Source organism: Paroedura picta, chromosome 16 (assembly GCF_049243985.1).
Source record: "Paroedura picta isolate Pp20150507F chromosome 16, Ppicta_v3.0, whole genome shotgun sequence".
Taxonomy (NCBI): Eukaryota; Metazoa; Chordata; class Lepidosauria; order Squamata; family Gekkonidae; genus Paroedura; species Paroedura picta.
Window position 1 is genome coordinate 10746155 of NC_135384.1, and position 18431 is coordinate 10764585.

At 41.3% G+C, this 18431-nt stretch overlaps 2 protein-coding genes across 2 annotated transcripts; both read left to right on the forward strand.

Moving 5' to 3' along the window:
* Window positions 1-2011: 2011 nt before the first annotated feature.
* LOC143825190 (vomeronasal type-2 receptor 26-like) lies at window positions 2012-8596 on the forward strand. The gene is made up of 5 exons (XM_077313214.1): window positions 2012-2350; window positions 2454-3302; window positions 5744-5971; window positions 6578-6704; window positions 7503-8596. The coding sequence occupies exons 1-5, from the start codon at window positions 2012-2014 to the stop codon at window positions 8402-8404; spliced, it is 2445 nt and encodes an 814-aa protein (XP_077169329.1). The 3' UTR covers window positions 8405-8596.
* A 3417-nt stretch (window positions 8597-12013) lies between these two features.
* Window positions 12014-17955, forward strand: LOC143825191 (vomeronasal type-2 receptor 26-like). Its single transcript, XM_077313215.1, has 5 exons — window positions 12014-12352; window positions 12456-13313; window positions 15607-15834; window positions 16158-16284; window positions 17054-17955. Exons 1-5 carry the CDS (start codon window positions 12014-12016, stop codon window positions 17953-17955), a joined length of 2454 nt encoding a protein of 817 aa, XP_077169330.1.
* Window positions 17956-18431: the final 476 nt, after the last annotated feature.

An 18431-nucleotide genomic window follows, 5' to 3' on the forward strand; every position in this document is an offset into this window, starting at 1 on the left:
CACTGTTGTTAGCTCTGAGAAGCTCATCAGCTTCTGCCTTGTTACTCCTTAGAACACCTCAGTTCTTGTCTTGAAAACTCAGGGGGGTTCTCGGAAGTTTGTGCAGCTTAACTCCACTAACTACCAACATTGTCTTAGGCTGATGGCCTCACAAATGTTAACCTTTCAAAAGGTTCAGAGGCATGGCATCTCCAGGACCAAAAGCCATGTGAGCTGGAAGCTCAAGTGTAGAAGAAACTAGGTGAGACTGAGTGAAGACACAAGGGGGATTGAGCATCTGATCTCTTCTCTCTCCTCCTCTGCCTTTCACATCCACTTCATTTTGGGGAAAAAGGACCATGGCAGTTTCCCCACCAACTGTGGCATATTTTGCAATTTTGGAAGAGTAAGGAGAAACTCTTTGCAACAATTTGGCCTTAATTAACTCATCTGCTGCTTAGACCACCAAAGGTTTGCTTTACAATTTACATTTTAGAAAGAAAATCAGTTTCAGCTGTGGGATTGGAATACAGCTGTTTTAGTGTCAGTCTGGACAAAGAGATGAGAACAGGAGAGAGAAAGGCAATCCTATTGTACAAAGTCATGAAGGACAAGGGACAGAGACAAGCAACCACTACCTGAACTTTCTGTTCGTATTTTCAAATAGGTTAAACAAACTCCCGCAAAGTTGTACATACATCTACTGATCTGGAAAAGTCAGAACAAAACTGGTACTGATAAGCCAGGGAGGAAATTAAAGGAAAGATGTTCTCACGGAAGTTGCTGCTGCTTCTACTGCTGTGCCACGTGACGTGCAAGAAATATCCCATGCAGTGTGCCACAGCAGTTGATCTTCTCCCAATTCCGCATGCATTTTATCAGCCAGGTGACCTGATTGTGGGTGAGATTGTTTCTCAAGTCATGTACTTATACAGCATCCCGTCATTTACTGAAGAGCCCACCAATTTGGTCATTTCTGAACCTTTGTAAGTCACACTTATAAACTCTTCATGTCTTTTCTTTATTCAGCTAACTATCAATATGTAGGCTTAGATTTCATCAAAGCAGCACCAAAGAAGCCGACAAGAGTTTGAACTTATCTGTTATAGCATGCTCCCTTTGTGTATGGTAAGTTTCTTTTTTTTTCAGAAGAAAGTATAAATTACGTTTTGTCTTGTAGAACAAAATCTCTAATATGATAAATGGAGGGCAGCAGAAGAAGCAGAGGGAGGTAGAACTGAGTGAAAGAGAAAGGGGAAAGGATGAGTTTCTATATAGATTATCTGGATTTGGCTTTGTATTAATTTGAAAGGTCATGTCTAAATATTCACAGAATATGAGGTTTTTAGATATGGATCCGAAGCCAGTGATATCACCGCTCTCTCAGTCTCACCCACTCCACAGGGTGTCTGTTGTGGGGAGAGGAATGGGAAGGCGACTGAAAGCCGCTTTGAACCTCCTTCGGGTATGGAGAAGGGGCATATAAGAGCCAACTCCTCCTCCTCCTCCTCTTCTTCTTCTTCTTCTTCTTCTTCTTCTATATTATGCTCCCTTTGTGTATGGTATGTTTGTTTTTCAGAGGAAAGTGAAAATTACATTTTGTCTTGTAGAACAACATCTCTAATATGATAAATGGAGGGCAGCAGAAGGAGCAGAGGGAGGTGGAACTGAGTAAAAGAGAAAGGGGAAAGGATGAGTTTCTATATAGATTATCTGGATTTGGCTTTGTATTAATTGGAAAGGATGAGTTTCTATATAGATTATCTGGATTTGGCTTTGTATTAATTTGAAAGGCCATGTCTAAATATTCACAGAATAAGAGGATTTTAGAGATGGATCTGCAGCCAGTGAATAAGCTGAAATCACTCTGGAGGTCAGAGAAGCAAAGAGAGGCAATCAGAACACTATCTTAATAGGTGTATCTATATTAAGAGCAAGATGGGGATGGTTCCTGTTGTGACAGTGTAAAAATAACCTACAGAGGCACGATATATCAGGGTACAGTAATGCAGGGCAATGAGAGGTAGGGAGTATGAAGGTCAAGAAGGCTTTCAACCTCATCTATAATTCCCATCGTAGATCAGTGTCAAAGAATTACCAGCACAACTTGGCCTTAGTTTTTGCCCTAAAGGAGATCAATGGGGACCCCAACCTCTTACCAAACATCACTTTGGGCTTTCGTATCTTCAATAGCTACTTCGATGCAAAGATGACCTATAAAGCTACCTTGAGCTTTCTTTCTTCACAGCACCAGTTTCTCCCAAATTTCAAGTGTGGGGCATTGAACACTCTCATTGCAGTTACTGGAGGGCTGACTTCCCTAATATCTGCCCATATTGGCACCACACTCAGCATTTATAAAATCCCACAGGTAGGCCATCTATTCAGAGCTATGGAAATTCCACTGCTTTGACATATGTTTCAATAGTATATTTCATCCTTTCTAAACAAAGTTTGTACATATTTTTCCTTAGCTCATCTACGGATCATTTTCCCGAGAGCAATTGATGCTTCCTTCTATGTATCAGATGGTCCCCAGTGAAGCAACTCAATATATGGGGGTCATCCGCCTCTTTCACCACTTCAGATGGACTTGGATTGCACTCTTTGCTCAGGAAGATGACAATGGAGACAGATTCGTGGAGGTCTTGGTGCCAATGCTCTCTGAAAATGACATCTGTGTTGACTTCATTGCAAGGTTACCATCACAGAAATATGTTGCACATGATGGGGATGACTTTTCAAGGCACAAAGAGTTTTTTGCTGCTTATTTTGACAACAAAGCTAATGTGTGGTTTGTATATGGAGAAGACTCTTCCATGTTAAGTTTGAGAATGGTATTGCTTGTAATTCCCTTCCTTTCATTTCCTCCAGTGCATAAGGTATGGATAGTGACATGCCACTGGGACTTTGCATCAGTGTCTGTCCAAAGAGTGTGGGATATAGAAACCTTCCATGGTGCTCTATCCTTTACAGTTCACTCCAGTCAGCCACCAGGATTCAACAGATTCCTGCAGTCCGTAAGTCCTTCCTGGGCAAAAGGAGATGGTTTTATCCAGGACTTCTGGGAGCAAGCATTCAGCTGTGCCCTGAAACTCTCTACTGTTCAAGGGGACAACAAGGAAATGTGCACTGGAGCGGAGAAGCTAGATTCTATTCCAGACATTTTGTTTGAGATGAGTATGACTGGCCACAGCTATAATGTCTACAATGCTGTCTATGCTGTAGCACATTCTTTGCATGCCATCTATGAATCCATATTTAAATGCAGAAGAAGGGAAGAAGGGAAGATTCCAGAGATATGTGACGTGCAACCATGGCAGGTAATTGCTTCCCAAAGATTGCGTTTCAAACAGATTCAAGTGGACTGCTATCTTGGTCTCAATACCAGAAGAAAATTAGGGTACAGTAGCATCTTTAAGATCAAAGTTGATTTATTCAACACATAAGTTTTGAGTCCTGAAAATCTTCAAAAAAAAAAACATTGGGGAAATAAAAGTGTCAAGGTTAGTAACTGTGACAGACACTGTCCGAATTGAGGAAAGAAATAATTAAAAATAGATAAGGCAAGCAACTAGTCTCTTTCAATTATTTCTTTCCACAATTGGGAAAGTGTTTGCCATTAATTACTATCTTTCACACTTTTTCTCCAACTCTTCCGCCAACGTTTTTTAACTCCTGCTGAACCGAAAAGACTGATTCCCTTTTTTAGCAAAAAGTGATCATATTGGATAATGTGGATGTCACTGCACAGTTTACTAAATTGCCACTAATTTCTTTTTGTCTTGTCTGTATTATTATGATCCTTATTCTATTTTGTCTGAGGAATTGTGCATGCACTCAAAAGTTCCATCTGACTACATTTTTTTTGGTCTTTAAGGTGCTATTGGACTCTGATTTTGTATTACATTTCCAAGGCAAATTGCTATTTCTTCACTTGATTATAATTTAATTATTTCTCTTTGAGTATTTCTTCATGTCCATTTGAAATGATTTTCCTAATACATACCTAGTAAACATATAGTAACATAGAAAGAGAGTCTACAAGAATGATAAAAAGCAAAAAAATAATCAACATATCAATATGCCTGAAAACATTGAACATGAATAATTATTCAGCGCTGGCCAACTGTTAAAGCTGCATACTTATTCAATAGTAAAATCAAATTCCTGCAATCATTAAAACATCAGTATTGAATCCAAAGAAAGCTTTTCTTCATTGTGCAGGATAAATGCATTAAAAACAGCCCATCAGGACCAGCTTTTAACTTAGAGAGTGGGACAACAATTGTGTCTTTAGGTACTTTCTAAAAGATTGGAAACATTTTCCCAAGACTGTTTCTCTTCACTGGAATGCCAGAGCCTTGTGCTACAGGAGAAAAGAACCAATAACTGGGTCACCCCCCCCCCCTTCAGTCTTCCATTGAGGGCTTGGAGATCAGGCCACATTCAGGCCATTACTCTTTTAAAGAGCCAAGGTAGGAAGGTTGGGTGAGGTTGATGGAATATCATGTACAGGTGATTGGTAATCTATTGTTTGGATAACCTGATCTTAGTTAACTGGGGGCTTTATAGGTAAGAAAAACAGCCCTTTGTATTCTACTTCAATCAAAGTCAGCCAATGCAGAGCCCTCTTATCCTCTATGTCTAGTGTCCCATTAGCTTTTGGAGAGCAGAGGAAATATCTGGCCAATATATCTAAGCCAACCTGCAAAAAATCAAAGTCTAGACAATCATGACCAAGTGAACCCTCAACAGGCAGGATCACACCTGGAGAATTCATCAAAATTGAGAAAGAGAATGATGAATTACAGACTTCTAAGGCTTAATCCAGTTACACATCCAAGATAGGAGACAAAATCCTTGGGGAGGATTCAAATCCAATTCTGAAAATGCCAAATCTTTGGGTTGAAATTGTCTCATCATCACTGAATTACCATTGTAATCCATAGATTGAAAACCGTTTTTAATGACATTCAATGATCTTAGCTTCCCCTCAATTTCACTCAAGTCACAGACAATGACCCTTTACTTTATTTGGTTGACTTGTACTAGCCAGAATAATCTATTTATACTTGCCAACCTTTGCTGCTCCTACTCTTCCTCCTCCTCCTAGTACTACTACTACTATACTACTATTATTATTATATTCTTCAAAAATTATTTAAAATCTGGCCTCTAAAATTAAGAGCCTCTTGTGGCGCAGAGTGGTAAAGCAGCAGACATGCTGTTTGAAACTCTGCCCATGAGGCTGAGAGTTCAATCCCAGCAGCTGGCTCAAGGTTGACTCAGCCTTCCATCTTTCTGAGGTTGGTAAAATGAGTATCCAGCTTCCTGAGGGGTAAAGGGTAATAACTGGTCAAGGCACTGGAAAACCAGCCCGTATTGAGTCTGCCATGAAAATTCTAGAGGTCATAACCCCAAGGGTCAGACATAACTCAGTGCTTGCACAGGGGATACCTTTACCTTAATTATTAAAATTATTTGTCAAATCACCTGCCCTTTCTAAATCGGATATTACCAGTCAGGTAATCCATGTAGGATGGATTTCAATTAATTGGATGGGCTCTCAAGTGTTCATTAGCTGGCCTCAACCAAAACCCTGGTAGGAAACCTCTGTCTTACATGCATTACGGGACATTATGGGTCCTGATTTCACTTCAAAGGGCATTCCACCAGACTGGGGGCAGGGTAAAAAAAAAAAAAACTCTAGGCATGGTTGTGACCAGTTGTACTTCTCTGTGACCATTTTGTACTCTGGTAGCTGCATCATTTTCTAAGGAGCATCAAGTTCAACAACAGTGCTGGAGACAGTGTGTGTTTTGATGAAAATGGAGAACTGAACATTGGTTTTGACGTTACAAACTGGGTAACATTCCCCAATGGCTCGTTTGCAAGAGTGAAAGTGGGAAGGCTGGATCCTCACGCTCCTCCAGGCAATGAGCTGACCCTTAATGAAGATCAGATTGTGTGGCACAGAACCTTTAACCAGGTAAGACAAAGGGGCAGATTCTTGAGTGGATGAAGTGTAGAAGAACCTACACAATTTAGGCCTGTCAATTCAATTCCAATGTATTAGATCAAGGCCCTCTAGGTAGTTAAAGGTAAAGGTATCCCCTGTGCAAGCACCGAGTCATGTCTGACCCTTGGGGTGACGCCCTCTAGTGTTTTCATGGCAGACTCAATACAGGGTGGTTTGCCAGTGCCTTCCCCAGTCATTACCGTTTACCCCCCAGCAAGCTGGGTACTCATTTTACCGACCTCGGAAGGATGGAAGGCTGAGTCAACCTTGAGCCGGCTGCTGGGATTGAACTCCCAGCCTCATGGGCAAAGCTTTCAGACGGCTGCCTTACCACTCTGCGCCACAAGAGGCTCTAGGTAGTTATAAACACACAAATTTTTCTCTGGTGAAAAGATTGTTCTTTCCGCTGCTTATTTCTTTGCATCACACTTCGGTATACTTATCTCGGGAACAATTGACTTTTATGTGTGAGGACAGAGGCTTTTTGAGGTTAAGAGGTATGACTTGAGATGCTGGTAAAGATCGTAAAAAGGGTCGATGCACATGTTACTAATGATGCTTTTGTATTATGGCCAGGTGGTGCCCCTTTCTGTCTGCAATGAACATTGTCCTCCTGGCTATAGTAAGGAAAAGAAGGAAGGGGAGAATTTCTGCTGCTATGATTGTGCTCCATGTCCAGAAGGAACCATTGCACAGGATGAGGGTAGGAAGCATAACAGATGGAGATATCCTTCATAAGATTCTGTTCCACAAAATGGGTTTAATGAGAAGTTGTATAGCTCTGTGATATTGAAGGAATGGGAATGCCAGTCAGCCACACTTTCTCCTCCTTGAACAATAAGATTTTTTTAAAAATTCAAAAATTAAGAAGTGCTCTGGGTCATGGGCATGTTATAACCGAAGATATTGATCTTTTCCTCTTTCCCAAAGTTGCATAGCTGTGCTGATCATAAGACTCCAAACAGCCAGTTCATACCGTGAAGCTTTTGCTCTATATTTGGATGTGTGCTTTCACACTGTATATACAGGGGTAGAAAGGGGCAACACGTGGATTTTCATCTTTGGTACATGAGAACTTAAATCCTAAAAGACGAATGTTTTGTGTAGCTTGCACAAAGAGAGTGCTGTTGGTGAGACTGTGATATATCCTCCCAATCTCCTCTCTAGAAAGTCTCCTATCTCAAGAAATTGTGTGACTTTCCTTGAAGATTGCAGGTGGTCACTTCTATGTGACATCATGCCATCTGTGATTTTTATCAGAAACAAACAAATATAAATCCTAAATTATAAATCTTAATACTTCATGTCATCAGAGGAAGTAGTTCTGCAAACATAATGCCTATATTACACGTATATTCAAATAGCGACTAGGATCCTTAACTGATCGTTGTTACTTGATCAAAGAGTTCTCTTTGATGTTATATATATGTTATATATATGTTACATATTGCCATTCTATAATCACTGATCGAATTCATGAAACATCAATCTTCTTTTTCAGATATGGTTGCTTGTATTAAGTGTCCACAAGATCAGCATGCCAATATCAAGCAAGATCAATGCATCCCCAAAGTCTTCAGTTTCCTGTCCTACAAAGAAATATTAGGAATTGCCTTAGCTTTGTTGTCTATGTCTTTCTCTGTGATCACAGCTTTGGTGCTTGGGATTTTCATCAAGCACCAGGAGACTCCCATCGTGAAAGCCAACAATCGGAGCCTCACCTACATTCTCCTCATCTCCCTTCTTCTCTGCTTCCTCTGCTCCTTGCTCTTCATTGGAAGACCTTCCCAACTGACCTGCCTTCTCCGACAAACTGCTTTTGGCATTGTCTTCTCTGTGGCCCTGTCCAGTGTGTTGGCCAAAACCATCACTGTTGTTTTGGCCTTCATGGCTACCAAACCAGGATCCAGGATAAGGAGATGGTTTGGAAAGCGAATGGCAACTTCTGTGGTCCTTTTCTGCTCCTTCATCCAAGCAGGCATTTGCACCATTTGGCTAAGTACTTCCCCTCCATTCCACGATGTGGACATGCATTCAGCTACTGGGGAAATCATCCTGCAGTGTAATGAGGGCTCTGTGGCCATGTTTTACTATGTTTTGGGCTATATGGGCTTCCTGGCTAGTGCCAGCTTCACCATGGCTTTCTTTGCTAGGAAGTTACCAGACAGTTTCAATGAAGCCAAGTTCCTCACCTTCAGCATGTTGGTCTTTTGCAGTGTTTGGGTGTCCTTTCTTCCAACCTACCTGAGCACCAAAGGGAAATTCATGGTGGCTGTGGAGATCTTTTCCATATTGGCCTCCAGTGCTGGCTTACTAGGTTGTATCTTTACCCCTAAATGCTATATCATTGTTCTGAGGCCCGAGCTAAACACCAGAGATCAATTAATAAGGAGAAGAAAGTGACAAGAATAGAAGACAATTTTTACTTTCATAATACGGTAGCCAACACTGGGTTGGGTTATTCCTGCAGATTTACAATTCTAGACTTGGAAGGGGCCATACAGGCTACTCAGTTCACCCCCTGTTCAATCTACGATCAGCCTAAACCTTCCAAGACAACTATCTGTCTTACCACTGCTTGAAGGCTACAGTGAAATAGAGCTCACCACCTCCTGAGGCAGTAGATCTAAGGGACACACATGACCTTAGTGAAATACAATGCCATGAATTTCACCATCAAAGCTTCCATATCCCCCATGGAAACCAATTTTACTTGTCTGGAGAAGACTTACAAATCACTCAATACGATACGAAACATTTATTCTATATAGCGAAGGGCCATTACAAAGCATAATTAAAACAATATAGTACAAATTTGAATAACGCAATATTTCTCCAATATATATTTTATCTATCTCCTTATCTCTTTATCTCTTTATTTATTTATTTGATTTTTGGTACATCAATTGCATACATAATTTTGTTTTATGTATATCAAATCTTATGCCAATAAAGGTATCTAAATCTACACTGCCATGAATTTCACCTTGACCCATTATGCACGGGGGGGGGGGATAGCACACATTTGGGATGGAATGGCGGCGACTAAAATCACTGATAACGCATGGAGCTGGCTGCAACCGGCCGCAGCTTCGGTGCATGCTGCCGAAAAAGCCACGTTCGTGAAGAAAGCGCAGCTTCCGGGTGACCGAGGCGCAACCAGAAGTGGCGCCCGGATCGCCACATGCATAATTGGTTACTCTGGGTTTTGCCGCCATCGCGCCCCGCCCCGTGCATAACCGGTGTGCATCGCGTCTTCCCCCTCCGCGTTTTCCATGTGACCCGAAATCGCCGTTTCGGCGGCCGTGCATAATGGGCCCTTGGGAGCTTCCATATGCCCCAGGGAAGTCAAGTCAAGTCAAGATTTTGTTTTTACGGTACTAGACCAGTAGTCAAATTACAAGGTACATAAAAACATCTGGCATTAACAAGATAAAAGAATCATTGGTAATTAAAATATTATAAAAGATAAAAACATTCCAGCTATAAGAATCATTATGGTTTTAAAACTCACAAGCATTTTAACAGAGGGCGACTGGTTGGATGGTGTCATTGGTCATGGCTGCTAATGACAACGTGACATCACTTCTGGCTTTTCTGTGGTTTTCCATTGGTTCATTGTGAAGCAAGATGTCTCTTTAGAGCATATATTGTTCCACTGCCCTGCTTATGTCGACATTTGTAGCAACTCGACTGAACCACTCCTTAAAAAGTTGCCAGAACATCATGACGTAGATCGAGCAAAGAGGCTGCAAAGTGATGAGTCTCCCCAGGTGACAACTCAGCTGGCTAAGATTTGTGCTGCCACCATAAAAATCCGATGCTGTAAAGTAGCATAGTTTTAAACTCCATTTTATGGTCAGTTTTAAATTGTATTACATTAAATTACCATATTCTTTTGATCTCTTATGTATCAAATTAATATAACTTGGTCTGAACGAGTGTAATAAAGTTTGACTGATGGATTAATTGATTGTCAATGATGATTTTTCAAAATTTGGATTTCTTATCATATATGCCTGCTACAGGGGACAGATATAAACTTGCATACTTACAGACCATAGAGGGGTGACAACCCTTCACTCTGCATGCAAAACCAATAGTTTAGGGCTTAATTGTTATACCTTATTTTATGCATTATGCAGAAAATGACATCATAGGATGTAGCGGCATCATCACTGAAAGTTTCGCCTCTGGTAAAGTCATATCTCAAGTTCAACACAGAAGTTCAGTTTTCCATTGTCAGACATTGGCTTTGATCCCTACCAGGGCTTGCTTCATTTACAATTCCTGACCAAGGGTCACTTGGGGATCTCAGAAGAACCAGAAGCTGCCTAAACAAGCCACAATGAATGGGCTTGATATCATCACAGATTTTCCCTTCAATTATTACAATTGCAGGCATACATATCAATTTACATTGTGACAACACCTCTGTTCTTGAAAACTCAGGGGGGTTCTCAGGTGTTTGTGCAGCTTAACTACACTATCTACCAACCCTGTCTTAGGCTGATGGCCTCACAAATGTTAACCCTTCAAAAGGTTCAGAGGCATGGCATCTCCAGGACCAAAAGCCATGTGAGCTGGAAGCTGAAGTGCAGAAGAAACTAGTTGAGACTGAGTGAAGACACAAGGGGGATTGAGCATCTGATCTCTTTTCTCTCCTCCTCTGCCTTTCACATCCACTTCATTTTGGGGGAAAAGGACCATGGCAGTCTACCCCCCGACTGTGGCATATTCTGCAATTTTGGAAGAGCGAGTAGAAACACTTTGCAACAATCTGGCCTTCATCAACTCATCTGCTGCTTACACCACGAAAGGTTTGCTTTCCAATTTACATTTTAGAAAGAGAATCGGTTTCAGCTGTGGAATTGGGATACAGCTGTTTTAGTGTCAGTCTGGACAAAGAGATGAGAACAGGAGAGAGAATGGCAATCCTATTGTACAAAGTCATGAAATACAAGGGACAGAGACAAGCAACCACTACCTGAACTTTCTGTTCGTAGTTCCAAATAGGTTAAATGAACTCCCACAAAGTTGTACATACATCTACTGATCCAGGAAAAATCAGAACAAAACTGGTACTGATAAGCCAGGGAGAAAATTAAGGAAAAGATGTTCTCACGGAAGTTGCTGCTGCTTTTACTGCTGTGCCATGTGACGTGCAAGAAATATCCCATGCAGTGCACCACAGCAGTTGATCTTCTCCCAATTCCGCATGCATTTTATCAGCCAGGTGACCTGATTGTGGGTGAGATTGTTTCTCAAGTCATGTATTTATACAGCATCCCGTCATTTACCGAAGAGCCCACCAATTTATTCATTTCTGAACCTTTGTAAGTCACACTTTCAAACTCTTCATGTATTTTCTTTATTCCGCTATCAATGTGTAGGCTTAGATTTCATCAAAGTAGCACCAAAGAAGCCGACAAGAGTTTGAACATATCTGTTATAAAGAGAGAGAGCCAGTTTGGTGTAGTGGTTAGGAGTGCGGACTTCTAATCTGGTATGCCAGGTTCGATTCTGCGCTCCCCCACATGCAACCAGCTGGGTGACCTTGGGCTCACTACAGCACTGATAAAACTGTTCTGACCGGGCAGTGATATCACTGCTCTCTCAGTCTCACCCACTCCACAGGGTGTCTGTTGTGGGGAGAGGAATGGGAAGGCGACTGAAAGCCGCTTTGAACCTCCTTCGGGTATGGAGAAGGGGCATATAAGAGCCAACTCCTCCTCCTCCTCCTCTTCTTCTTTGGCTTTGTATTAATTTCAAAGGCCATGTCTAAATATTCACAGAATAGGAGGATTTTAGAGATGGACCTGAAGCCAGTGAAAAAGCTGAAATCACTGTGGGGTCAGAGAAGCAAAAAGAGGCAATCAGAACACTATATTAATAGGTGTATCTATATTAAGAGCAAGATGGGGACGGTTTCTGTTGTGACAGTGTAAAAATAACCTACAGAGGCAGGATATATCAGGGTACAGTAATGCAGGGCAATGAGAGGTAGGGAGTATGAAGGTCAAGAAGGCTTTCAACCTCATCTATAATTCTCCTCGTAGATCAGTGTCAAAGAATTACCAGCACAACTTGGCCTTAGTTTTTGCCCTAAAGGAGATCAATGGGGACCCCAACCTCTTACCAAACATCACTTTGGGCTTTCGTATCTTCAATAGCTACTTCGATGCAAAGATGACCTATAAAGCTACCTTGAGCTTTCTTTCTTCACAGCACCAGTTTCTCCCCAATTTCAAGTGTGGGGCACTGAACACTCTCATTGCAGTCATTGGAGGGCTGACTTCACTAATATCTGCCCATATTGGCACCACACTCAGCATTTATAAAATACCACAGGTAGGCCATCCGTTCAGAGCTATGGAAGTTCCACTGCTTTGACATATGTTTCAATAGTATATTTCATTATTTCTGAACAAAGTTTGTATATATTTTTCCCTAGCTCATTTACGGATCATTTTCCCGAGTGCAAGGAAACCAGTTGCTGCTTCCTTCCATGTATCAGATGGTCCCCAGTGAAGCCACTCAATATATGGGGGTCATCCGCCTCTTTCACCACTTCAGATGGACTTGGATTGCACTCTTTGCTCAGGAAGATGACAATGGAGACAGGTTCGTGGAGGTCTTGGTGCCAATGCTCTCTGAGAATGGCATCTGTGTTGACTTCATTGCAAGGTTACCATCACAGAAATATGTTGCACATGATGGGGATGATTTTTCAAGGCACGAAGAGTTTTTTGCTGCTTATTTTGACAACAAAGCTAATGTGTGGTTTGTATATGGAGAAGACTCATCCATGATAAGTTTGAGAATAGTGTTGCTTGTAATGCCCTTCTTTTCATTTCCTCCCGTGCATAAGGTATGGATAGTGACATGCCACTGGGACTTTGCATCAGTGTCTGTCCAAAGAGTGTGGGATATAGAAACCTTCCATGGTGCACTATCCTTTACAGTTCACTCCAGTCAGCCACCAGGATTCAACAGATTCTTGCAGTCCGTAAGTCCTTCCTGGGCAAAAGGAGATGGTTTTATCCAGGACTTCTGGGAGCAAGCATTCAGTTGCTCCCTGAAACTCTCCACTGTTCAAGGGGACAACAAGGAAATGTGCACTGGTGCGGAGAAGCTAGATTCTATTCCAGACATTTTGTTTGAGATGAGTATGACTGGCCACAGCTATAATGTCTACAATGCTGTCTATGCTGTAGCACATTCCTTGCATGCCATCTATGTATCCATATTTAAATGCAGAAGAAGGGAAGAAGGGAAGATTCCAGAGATATGTGACGTGCAACCATGGCAGGTAATTGCATTTCAAACAGATTCAAGTGGACTGCTACCTTGGTCTGAATACCAGAAGCACATTCGGGTTCAGTAGCATCTTCAGGATCAATGTTGATTTATCGAACGCATAACTTCTGAGTGCTGAAAATCTTCACAAAAACATTGGGGAAATAAAAGTGTCAAGGTTAGTAATTGTGACAGACACTGTCCGAATTGAGGAAAGAAATAATTAAAAATAGATAAGGCAAGCAACTAGTCTCTTTCAATTATGTCTTTCCACAATTGGGAAAGTGTCTGCCATTAATTACTATCCTTCAGACTTTTTTTTCTCTTTTTTTCTTTCTTTTTTTTTTTAACTTCTACTGAACCGAAAGGACTGATTCCCTTTTTTAGCAACAGTGATCATATGGCATCATTTGGATGTCACTGCACAGTTTACTAAATTGCCACTAATTTCTTTTTGTCTTGTCTGTATTATTATGATCCTTATTCCATTTTGTCGGAGGAATTGTGCATGCACTCGAAAGTTCCATCTGACTACATTTTTGTTGTTCTTTAAGGTGCTATTGGACTCTGATTTTGTGTTACATTTCCAAGGCAAATTGCTAATTCTTCACTTGATTATAATTAAATTATTTATCTTTGCGTATTTCTTCATGTCCATTTGAAATGATTTTCCTAATACATACCTTGTAAACATATAGTAACATAGAAAGAGAGTCTACATGAATGATAAAGAGCAAAAAAATAGTCAACATATCAATATGCCTGAAAACCTTGAACCTGAATAATTATTCAGCACTGGCCAAAGAAAGCTTTTCTTCATTGTGCAGGAGAAAAGCATTAAAACAGCCCATCAGGAACAGCTTTTAGCTGAGAGATTGATACAAGGAGTGTCTCTTTAGCTACTTTCTAAAAGATTGGAATCTATTAAAGAGCCAAGGTAGGAAGGCTGGGTCAGGTTGATGGAATATCATGTTCAGGTGTTTGGTAATCTATTGTTTGGATAACCTGATCTTAGTTAACTGGGGGGTTTATAAGCAAGAAAAAACAGCCCATTGTATTCTACTTCAATCAAAGCCAATGCAGATCCCTCTTATCCTCTATGTCTAGTGTCCCATTAGCTTTTGGAGACTAGAGGAAATATCTGGCCACTATATCCAGATAACCTGCAAAAAGCAAAGACTAGACAATCATGGCCAAGTGAACCCTCAACAGGCAGGATCACACCTGGAGAGTTCATCAAAATTGAGAAAGTTAACGATGAACTACGGACTTCTAAGGCTTAATCCAGTTACACATCCAAGATAGGAGACAAAATCCTTGGGGAGGATTCAAATCCAATTCTGAAAAGGCCAAATCTTTTGGTTGAAATTGTCTGATCATCACTGAGTTACCATTGTAACCCAATGATCTTAGCAATTTCACTCAAGTCACAGACAATGACCATTTACCTGATTTGGTTGACATGTACTACTAGTAAAGTAGTAGTACTAGGAGGAGGAGGAAAAATAGGAGGAGCAGCAGCAGCAGCAGCAAAGGTGGGCAAGTATAAATAGATTATTCTGGCTAGTACATGTCAACCAAATCAGGTAAATGGTCATTGTTTGTGACTTAAGTGAAATTGCTAAGTACATTACTACGATTCTACTATTATTATTATATTATTCAAAAATTATTTAAAATTTGGCCTCTAAAACTTAAAAGAGTTCAAACAAAAATAATTATTAAAATTAAGAGCCTCTTGTGGCGCAGAGTGGTAAAGCAGCAGAAATGCTGTCTGAAGCTGTCTGACCATGAGGCTGGGAGTTCAATCCCAGCAGCCGGCTCAAGGTTGACTCAGCCTTCCTTCCTCCTGAGGTTGGTAAAATGAGTACCCAACTTGCTGGGGGGGAAACGGTAATGACTGGGGAAGGCACTGCCAAACCACCCCGTATTGAGTCTGCCATGAAAACGCTAGAGGGCATCGCCCCAAGGATCAGGCATGACCCAATGCTTGCACAGGGGATACCTTTACCTTAATTATTAAAATTATTTGTAAAATCACCTCCCCTGTCTAAGTCGGATATTACCAGGAAGGTAATCCATGTAGGATGGATTTCAGTTAATTGGATGGGCTCTCAAGTGTCCACTAGATGGCCTCAACCAAAACCCTGGTAGGAAACCTCTGTCTTACAGGCATTACGGGACATTATGAGTCCGGATTTCACTTCAAAGGGCATTCCACCAGACTGGGGGCAGGGTAAAAAAAAAAACTCTAGGCATGGTTGTGACCAGTTGTACCTCTCTGTGACTATTTTGTACTCTGGTAGCTGCATCATTTTCTAAGGAGCATCAAGTTCAACAACAGTGCTGGAGACACTGTGTGTTTTGATGAAAATGGAGAACTGAATGTTGGTTTTGACATTACAAACTGGGTAACATTCCCAAATGGCTCTTTTGCAAGAGTGAAAGTGGGAAGGCTGGATCCTCAGGCTCCTCCAGGCAAAGAGGTGACCCTTCATGACGATCAGATTGTGTGGCACAGAACCTTTAACCAGGTAAGACAAAGGGGCAGATTCTTGAGTGCATGAAGTGTAGAAGAACTTACACGTTTTAGTCCTGTCAATTGAATTCCAATTTATTAGATCAAGGCCCTCTTGGTAGTTATAAACACATAAATTTTTCTCAGGTGAAAAGATTGTTGTTTCTGCTGCTTATTTCTTTCCATCAGACTTTGGTATACTTGTCTCTGGGTACCATTGACTTTTCCGTTTTAGGACAGAGGCTTTTTGAGGTTAAGAGGTATGACTTGAGATGGTGGTTAGGATCGTAAAGAGGGTCGATGCACATGTTACTAATGACCCTTTTGTATTATGGCCAGGTGGTGCCCCTTTCTCTCTGCAATGAACGTTGTCCTCCTGGCTATAGCAAGGAAAAGAAGGAAGGGGAGAAGTTCTGCTGCTATGATTGTGCTCCGTGTCCAGAAGGAACCATTTCACAGGATGAAGGTAGGAAGCATAACACATGATATCCTTCATTAGAGTCTGTTCCACAAAATGGGTTTAATGAGAAGTTGTATAGCTCTGTGATATTGAAGGAATGGGAATGTCAGTCAGCCCCACTTTCTCCTCCTTGAACAATGAGATTGTATTGTTTTTTCAAAAATTAAGAAGTGCCCTGGGTCATGGGCATGTTATAACCGAAGATATTTATCTTTTCCTCTTTCCCAAAGTTGCATAGCTGTGCTGATCATAATACTCCAAACAGCCAGTTTATACCCTGAAGCCCTTGCCCTATATTTGGATGTGTGCTTCCAGATTGTATATACAGGGATGGAAAGGGGCAACACGTGGATTTTCATCTTTGGTACATGAGAACTTAAATCCTAAAAGACGAATGTTTTGTGTAGCTTGCACAAAGAGAGTGCTGTTGGTGAGACTGTGATATATCCTCCCAATCTCCTCTCTAGAAAGTCTCCTATATCAAGAGATGGTGTGACTTCCCTTGAAGATTGCAGGTGGTCACTTCTAGGTGAGATCATGCCATCTGTGATTTTTCTCAGAAGCTGAAACATATAAATCCTAAATTAAACATGTTAATTCTTCATATCAGTGGAAGAAGTTTTGCAAACATAATGCCTATATTACACATATATTCAAATAGCGACTAGGATACTTAACTGATCATTGTTACTTGATCAAAGTTCTCTTTGATGTTATATATATGTTACATATTGCCATTCTATAATCACCATGAAATATCAATCTTCTTTTTCAGATATGGTCGATTGTATTAAATGTCCACAAGATCAGCATGCCAATATCAAGCTAGATCAATGCATCCCCAAAGTCTTCAGTTTCCTGTCCTACAAAGAAATATTAGGAATTGCCTTAGCTTTGTTGTCTATGTCTTTCTCTGTGATCACAGCTTTGGTGCTTGGGATTTTCATAAAGCACCAGGAGACTCCCATCGTCAAAGCCAACAATCGGAGCCTCACCTACGTTCTCCTCATCTCCCTTCTTCTCTGCTTTCTCTGCTCCTTGCTCTTCATTGGAAGACCTTCCCAAGTGACCTGCCTTCTCCGACAAACTGCTTTTGGCATTGTCTTCTCTGTGGCCCTGTCCAGTGTGTTGGCCAAAACCATCACTGTTGTTTTGGCCTTCATGGCTACCAAACCAAGATCCAGGATAAGGAGATGGTTTGGAAAGCGAATGGCAACTTCTGTGGTCATTTTCTGCTCCTTCATCCAAGCAGGAATTTGCACTCTTTGGCTAAGCACTTCCCCTCCCTTCCATGACATGGACATGCATTCAACTACTGGGGAAATCATACTGCAGTGTAACGAGGGCTCTGCTACCATGTTTTACTGTGTCTTGGGCTATATGGGCTTCCTGGCCACTGCCAGCTTCACTGTGGCTTTCTTTGCTAGGAACTTACCAGACAGTTTCAATGAAGCCAAGTTTCTCACCTTCAGCATGTTGGTCTTTTGCAGTGTTTGGTTGTCCTTTCTTCCAACCTACTTGAGCACCAAAGGGAAATTCATGGTGGCTGTGGAGATCTTTTCCATATTGGCCTCCAGTGCTGGCTTACTGGGTTGTATCTTTACCCCTAAATGCTACATCATTGTTCTGAGGCCAGAGCTAAACACCAGAGATCAATTAATAAGGAGAAGAAAGTGACAAGAATATAAGATTATTTTCACTTTCAAAATACGGTAGCCCATTGTGGGTTGGGAAATTCTTGTTGACTGGAAAATTCCTACATATTTAGAAACCTAGTGAAGGGGAGCTCACCACCACCTGAGGCATTAGAAGAAGATAATTTTTACTTTCATAATATGGTAGCCAACACTGGGTTGGGTTATTCCTGCAGATTTACAATTCTAGACTTGGAAGGGGCCATGCAGGCCACTTAGTTCAACCCCTGTTCAATGTACGATCAGCCTAAAGCATCCAAGACAAGTATCTGTCTTACCACTGCTTGAAGGCTACAGTGAAAGGGAGCTCACCACCTCCTGAGGCAGTAGATTTAAGGTAAAGCCTGGAGACAGTATAGTTTGTGGACACACATGACCTTAGTGAAATACAATGCCATGAATTTCACCTTCAAAGCTTCCATATATCTCGGGGAAACCAATTTTACTTGTCTGGAGAAC